The sequence below is a fragment of the Lipotes vexillifer genome, unplaced genomic scaffold, assembly GCF_000442215.2.
Source record: "Lipotes vexillifer unplaced genomic scaffold, Lipotes_vexillifer_v1.1 scaffold753, whole genome shotgun sequence".
Classification (NCBI taxonomy): domain Eukaryota; kingdom Metazoa; phylum Chordata; class Mammalia; order Artiodactyla; family Lipotidae; genus Lipotes; species Lipotes vexillifer.
Window position 1 is genome coordinate 1665788 of NW_006783618.1, and position 7619 is coordinate 1673406.

The 7619-nt window shown below is 56.0% G+C and overlaps 1 protein-coding gene across 1 annotated transcript in view; it reads left to right on the plus strand.

The window, feature by feature from the left end:
- The window catches only part of LOC103075997 (sodium/potassium-transporting ATPase subunit gamma), a 21922-nt gene extending 15189 nt beyond the window's left edge, over positions 1-6733 (plus strand). The window contains exons 7-10 of the mRNA XM_007456337.1: positions 4670-4708; positions 4903-4977; positions 6509-6545; positions 6709-6733. Coding sequence (XP_007456399.1) covers positions 4670-4708; positions 4903-4977; positions 6509-6545; positions 6709-6733 — 176 coding nt within the window. The remainder of the gene's footprint in view (positions 1-4669; positions 4709-4902; positions 4978-6508; positions 6546-6708) is intronic.
- Positions 6734-7619: the final 886 nt, after the last annotated feature.

Here is a 7619-nt window from a genome sequence, read left to right on the forward strand (position 1 = left end):
GCTCTTCCCATCCAGGCCCTGGGTCACTAGCACCTCATAACTTTCTCTTCCACTGAGGACACAGCCAGCAGCTCCTGCCATGGACAGGTGGTGCCTGGGTGAGTCCGCTGAACCCCATCCCCCCACCTTCTCAGACTCTGACACAGGTGTCCACCCCATCACTTTCAAGTGCACCCCCAGCTCCCCAGGAGTACAGGAAAAGCAGAAACAAGGAGAGACGAGATTTCTAGACAAGGGCATCTCGGTATGGGTCCTGGGCGTGCCGTCATCTCTGCTCCCAGCATCTCTGAGCTGCAAGAGCTGGGAAGGCAACTTGTGCAACAGCCCCCTTTCTGTCTGTGTGTCCATCTGTCTGGACACACTGAAGCCAGACTGCTGGGTTCAGAGCTTGGTTTCCCCACTTTGTAGCTGCCTGACCTCTGGCAAGTTATTTTACTTCTCTGTACCTCAGTTTCTTCATCTATAAAATGGGGATGATAGTAATGCCTTCCTTGCCTCATAGAGTTGCTGTGATGATTAAATGAGTTAACTTTTGTAAAGTGTTTAGAACAGTGCCTTGCATATAGAGTTAAAAATGCAGCTACTGATTTGCTTTCCCGATTTCTCTTGTCTTCTATCATCTCCTGTCTATCTACCTATCTATCCATCTATCATCTTCATCATCATCATCATCTATCATCTATCATAGTCATTCATCTATCTATCTGTCTATCAACTTTCTACCTATTTTTATACTCCAGAAAGAATCCACAGTGGCTTACAAAGATAGACAAAATGTACTAAGATACCAAGGTAATGTATAATAAGGAGGTACCAGTGTCTGTGTGGAGGGCCCCAGGAGTTTTGGGAGTACAGCCATGGGGGCTTTCTAGCTCTGGTTTTGTTCCTGACTGGGTGTTTCGGGCAAATCCCTCAACCTCCCTGCCCTCAGTTTTCCTGGGCTGCCCAGTGGGGATCATGACACTGCCCTGGCCACCTTCAGGGTCATTGTGGAGTCAATGACCAGCTCAGTTTCTTTATCTGTGGAATGGAGCCAACGTGCATTCAGTAGGACAATGCATGCAAGAACTTGACACATGCTCAGCCCCTACCAAAGGTTAGCTCTGTTGTATTTTCATGAATATTCATCACTTGGCCCTGAAAGCAGAAGAGCTGAATGGGCGTCTCGGCTCCTGGTCTGCAGGCCGTGACATTTCCTCTTTCCATCTCACCCTCATGTTCATTTTGCTGGAAGGTGGTTGGCTTTTCTGGGTCTGACAGTGTATGACAGTAACAATAATGACACTTACTGTGTACCAGGCCCCCTGCCACACCCTTTACTGCATTATCTCACTTTCTCCTCATCACAACCCATTCTACAGATGAGGAGACTGAGGCACACAGAGGTTAAGTAACTTGACAGAGGCCATATACTGAGCAAGTGGAGGAGCCAGGAAGTGAACTCAAACCTTGATCCCACTGCCACTGCTCCAGGAAGATTAATAGATGGAGTCCTTTTGAAGAACTAACCCACCCCTGACGGACACTGACTGCTGACCTTGGCCCTTTGGCTACAATTGAGCATCAGCCTGGAAGCCAATTCGATTGATTAGAACTCAGCTAGGAATATGAGCATCCATGGAGTACCCAGCGCTGCGGTCCCCAAGGTGAGTGGGGCCACAGTAGAGCCGGGAGGAGGCCTTGGAAGTGTGGGAAATTTCCTGATTCCTAAAGCTGAGGGTGTGGCTCTCAGTCTCCACCTTGCCTCTCACCGCTGTGTGCCCTTGAGCCAGGGCCCTACCCTCTCTGTGCCTCAGATGCCTCATCTGTAAAATGGGGAAATAACACAAAGTGCGAGGAACTAATAAGAACGTGTTTTGCAAATCGTGAAAACAAGGCGCTGTCCCTGTGGCAGGGCTTGGTCCCTCCCGAGGGAGCCTACCGTGTAACAGTGGGAAACTGGCACGGAAGCCGTGCTTCACGGCTGGAGAATGAAAGTGCCAGAGGCTGCAGGAGACGAGGGGTTGGCTAGGGATGACACTGACTGAGGTGTGAGCTGTTAGATGCAGCCTGGATGGATGAAAAAGATAACAGAGGGAAGGGCGTTCCCAGGCAGCAAAGGCCTGGAGGTGTGAACGTGCATGGGGGTCTCAGGTGCGCTGTGAGGCGGGAGGGGCCGGGTACCCTGGGACCACCGCACAGGAGCCTTGAGTGCCAGACAAGACACATCAGCCGAAACAGCGACCTCCATAGCGGTGGGTGAGGTGGGCAGCTGCTAGGGTCAGGGGCCTCCATGGGACCCCCGACTTTGCCCCCCAGGCTGTAGTATACACGGAATATATTTCGAAACTCCCACTTCCCCATTGTCACAGCCCCAGCCGTGACCTCTCCGGCTGGGGGAAGGACACCACGGCTGATCTGTCCCCGGCACTTCTGTCTGGAAATTTCCTTGGGGAGGGTTTGGAAAGCCGGCCAACTCCTCCCTGCCCCTGCTGCCCCTGCACCTCCTCATGCCTCAGCAGAAGCCCCACTATCCACACCAGGGCCTTTCTTGTGACCAGGGTAAATATTACCTGGCACTGTTAATATTTAATGTCCCCCCCATCCCTGGCCACCCCACAGCCAGGCACTCTCCCCGAAGCAGAGGCAGCGGGAAGAGGGCAGTGGGACGTGCCCAGTCTGCGGAGGGACATGGCAGGATTGTCGACAGATGACGGTGAGTGTGTGTGTGCGTGTGAAGCATTAGGTGCCTCGGACCATCTTTGGAGGGTGAGCAGGACCCCACTCTTCCGTCTCCTGGCACCCCTGCCTTCCAAGAGTACCCACCGCCCCTGCCACATCCCATGCCAGCCTTCCTGCTAAGAAAATTTGCTTTTAAAAGAGGATCCTGCCTCAACTCCAAAGAAATCTAGCTTGAATGGTAGAACCTTGGGTGCCAAGTAGGAGCTGCTGGGGGGTGGGGAGTGGTGAGCTTCCATCTTGACTTTCTGGCATGCATCCGTCCTGGTTCCATGTATCTTTGGGACTATCTAAGCTCAGAGCAGGAGGCAGATGGGGATCAGGCTGGCTGGGGCAGGAGTGGGCCCCTCTGCTCAGCCTTTTCTGGCTGGCTTGGGGGTGAGCACCCCCAAGTTCACGACACGCGCCCAGAAGTCATCCTGCGAACGAGGGTGATCAGGCCTGGAATCCGGTGGGCCTTCCGTTGTCTGTGGTGGTCTTAGAGCCAGATCTAGAAAGGATGAGGGCTTTGGGTGAGGGCTGGCTCATCCAGTGGCTCAAGACGCGGTGGTCAGGGAGGAGACGGGTTCCTGGTATGGTGAGGGGAGCTGTGAGTTTGCTCATGGCTCTGACACTAACGCCCCATGTGACCTTGAACAAGACCTGAACCGAATCTGGGGAGACAACTTCGGAGGCCTTCTGCATGGTGACGGGTGCCTGGGCCCCCCATAGGCTCCCTTGGCCTCAGGCCCTACAGGCCCAGGAGCAGACCCCTTTTAGCCTGTTCTCTCCTGGCCTAGGGCGGGTGTACCGCCAGGACAGCTGGGCTCACCGGGCCCCACGGCCCAGGCACGGTTCAGCACAGCCTGGGAGGTGCCGACTGGTGCGTTCCTTTGACCTTGGGCACTGCTGCCCTAGTGCCAAGAAGGGGCTCAAGTAAGGCAGAGAAAAGGGGCCACCCTTAGCTGTGGCAGAAAAGCTCTGGCCAGGTGCCCTCCAGCTGCGCAACAGTGAGTGTGCTCAGTTTACAGGGCCGGAAGCAGAGCCATGATATCTGCTCGGGGCTGGAGACTGGACCAAACCACTTGGCCTTGAAATGTCTCCTTCCTCCTGACCATGTGACAGGCAGCCCAGCAAAGGGGTTAAGCACCTAGATTCTTAACAACCGATTTCCTGGGTTCATTCCCAGCTCGACCCTTTTCTAGCTGTGTGACTGTGGGTGAGTTGCTTTGCCCCTCCGTGCCTCTATCTTCTCATGGATTATATTGGAAGAATATTAATGCCTCATAGGGTTGTTACAATGGTTAAATGAGCTACTGCTTTGTTAGCCTCAGCCTGGCACATGGTAAGCACAATATATTAATGCTTCTGAAATAAATTTGCTTCCCCCTGAGGATAGCAACGTAGGAGAGAAGAATCTAGAAACATGGGTCCAAGACCCAGGTCTGCCTCCAACTTTTATTGGGACTTTAGACAAGTCTTCAAACTGGGCCTCAGTTTCCTCCTTCTGTTCAGTGAACGTTAAGGTTCTATTTATTTATTTATTCATCCGTTCACTTCACAAATATTTGCCAAGTACCTTGTAGTTGATTAGTTATATGGAGAGAGGTTGCTGGTGAGTCTTATGGGAGATGCCTCTGTTGGCCTTTTCCTACTTTTGTATGAAGCAAGGAGAGGAAGGAACCAGCCCCTCCCAGAGGTGCCAGAGGCCTCCACAGGCATCGTGGGTCCCTGCTTTGGAGGCACAGTATTCGGTCCCAAGCCGATTGTTGGGAGCTGCGTAGGGCAGTGGGGCAGCGGCGTTAGCAGACTCACCAGCCCCCACTCGTGGATGTCTTTCCATCAGCCTTGCCTGGCCCCCTTCGACCCCTAGGGTGCTGGGATGGGAAGGATGGGAGTTCCACTGTTTCTGTGGCTGAAACACACCACCGTCGGTGACTCACCCTTCACCCACTTCTGGCTCTCTCCACAGGTGGCAGCCCCAAGGAGGACGTGGACCCATTCTCCTATGGTGAGCCTGGTGGGCCCCTGCTCCGCACCCTTCCTGAGCCCCCCCCCGCCCCATGTAACCCCGGTTCCTGGCCTCTCCCAGCCCTGGGTTATGTGTCCCCCACCTTCGCCAGTTACTGTAGGGCTGCTGCCAGGTTGGCTGCAGGGAGGGGTCTGGGGTCACTCATCCCACTTCCTTGCCGTCTCCTCCCTCAGACTATGAGACTGTCCGCAACGGGGGCCTGATCTTCGCTGCCCTGGCCTTCATCGTGGGACTTATCATCATCCTCAGTAAGTGGGGCCTTCGTGTGGGAAGTGGGGTGCTGAAGGGGACACATCTCAAAGCCACTGAGTGCACTGGCTTCCCAGGTGGCGGGGGAGAGCCCTCTCGCCCCCTTCCCAGATCCCGGAAGGGGGAAGTGAGTTTCTCGGGTCCCCTCCCCTCCCCCACGCAGGATGTGGAAACGGATGGCCACCTTGATGGAAAGAGGAGTCTTGGATGCCCCACTGCTTGGTCCTCAGACCACCCAGGAGGTTCCTTCTTCCTCCAGTGCGCCCTCCAGTGGATGCTGGGGGGAAGGCTGTGGAGATGGGAGAGCTGGCTTCCAGCGGCTCAGGGAGGCTCCAGTGCACGTGGAGCCAGGCGAAGGGAGGAAACCAGCCTCCACTGGACACCCCCTCCCCCAGATCTGGATGCTTTCTTAGCTTGAGCTACATCTCGGCCCATTTAATCCTCTTGGCAACACTGAGGGATGGCCACCAATGTCACCATTTTGCAGATGAAAAACCAGACCCACCCTGATAGGTGCAGCAAGCTGCCTGAGGTTCCGTAAGCGGAGTGGGTTCAGCCGCAAACCCCCCCCCCCCCCAAACACCCTGCCTGCGGCCGGAAGGCAACCGGGCCTGGCAGCCGGAGGCCTTAGGCACCCCTGTTAGTTTACCATGAATCCCCTACCCCCCCCCCCCCCACCAACACCCTGCCTGCGGCCGGAAGGCAACCGTGCCTGGCAGCCGGAGGCCTTAGGCACCCCTGTTAGTTTACCATGAATCCCCTACTCTCTGGGCCTCAGTTTGCTCATCTGTTAAATGGGGATGATCCCACTTGCCAGGTTAGGGCTGGCAGCCAAAGACACAGCAGCCAAGAAAGCACTCAGAAGGATCCAGCATAGGCATGGGGTGTTCTAGGGGAGAAAAGGGTCCTGGCTCCAGCCCCAGCCCCAGCAGGCACACAGCAGGAGCTTAATAAATGCTTGTTTCGGTGCAACCAGAAGAAACATACACAGAAACACACCAGTGAAAAGAAGAGAGAGAATGTAGCAGATATACCTCTGTGTCCTGGGATTCTAACACATCCATGGGTGGTGCCCCGCCTCCTGACGGCTGCGCTTTGCAGACGTGGCCAGTCTCCCCGATTCCCCTGGAGGCTCCCTGGTGGCAGTGTTGAGCACGTAGGCGGCGGAAGGCAGATGGGCAGGAGCTCTGGACTTGCTGCCATTCTTCTCCAAGAGCTTACTGAGCTGCTTTTGCATGCCCAGCACCACGCAGGGGGCACCACAATGGCCCAGGCTCAGCACCGCTCTCAGCGCGCTCACAGCCCCCCACGGAGCCACTGCAGTGAGTGTTTGTTGACTGACCAATTGACCGACTTGGGCTTCTGAATGCTTATGGTGCAGCCCTATAGAGAGAGAGAGACAGTCAACTGTGGCCTCCAAGGCAGACACCAAGCGGTACAGGCAGGTGGGAGGGAGGAGGGAATACAGAGCCGAGTCCTCCAGGGCAGAGAGGGTCTCCTTGGAAAACTAACCTCCTGTCTCTCTTTAAGGCAGACGATTCCACTGCGGGGGCAGGAAGAAGCAGCGGTGCGCGCCTGCCTGGGTGACTGATGGGGTGGGCGGGGCGGGGGCGGGAGGAGCAGGTCGGGGAGTTTGGTCACTGAGGCCTGTGAGGAGGGTCTACAACTTCAGGGACCCCTGAACTCACCGCCCCCCCGCCAACTTACCTGTCTGCTTTCCTCCATCCCAGGCAAGTTCACGAAGATGAGCTGTAATGAGAGGTAGGTTTGCGAGGGGCGGGCAAGGGGGTGGCCGGGGATGGCTGTGGATAATAAGGAAGAGGTGGGGACGAGCTGGGAAGGACATCAGGGTCTTTCGTCCATCAGCCAGGCGTCTGTCACCCTCATATGTTTTTAAACGATGGCCAAGTGCCTGGCGTGGCACGTGTAGCCAAGGGAGGCTGCCAAGACATGCCAGGGAGAGGTAAGATGAATAAGGAACGAAATGAGAGTCCCGACCTCTGCCCCCTCACAGCCCCAGTCCTGTCTTTGTCTTTGCAGAGCCAGTCGTGTCCACCATTGCACCGGGGCCGCTTGGGAAGCCCTCCCTGAGCTATAGGTCTTTGTTCCCGGGACTGCCAGGCCCTCGGGCTGAAGGAAGCCGCAGGTTCCGCATGACCCCTGGGTGGGCATCGCCTCCTCCCACCCCGTGCTGATAATAAAGCCAGCCTCAGAGACGGCTCCTTCCCTGGCCTGCCTCCCTCCCTCCTTCTCTGCTGTAACTGCCACCATCCGCTCCTCCAGGTTGGAGTCCATACAGCCCGGTCCCTTGTTTTTCAATTATTCGCTCAAGGTGCCCATGCCTACTTAAGCAAGAAGTTCAGTACCATCCCCTCTAGGACTTTCCTAGCGATGCCAAGGACCCCAGGGACAGAGGGCTCGGCCTGCCTTCCAAATGCCAGGCAAAGAGAAAGCCCGGAAGGCGAAGGTCACAGGTTCAAAGCCGCTGGGTCTGTTGGAGCAGCCTGATCATCGGCCCAGGCCCTGGGTGGGGCTGTTGGAGCTCTCCAGTGGGAGAAGCTGCAGCCATGCCCTGGGCTGCCAGCGTTGTAGCTGTTTGTGGCCATATTATGTGCTCTGCCATTTCCCCAGGTGCACCAAT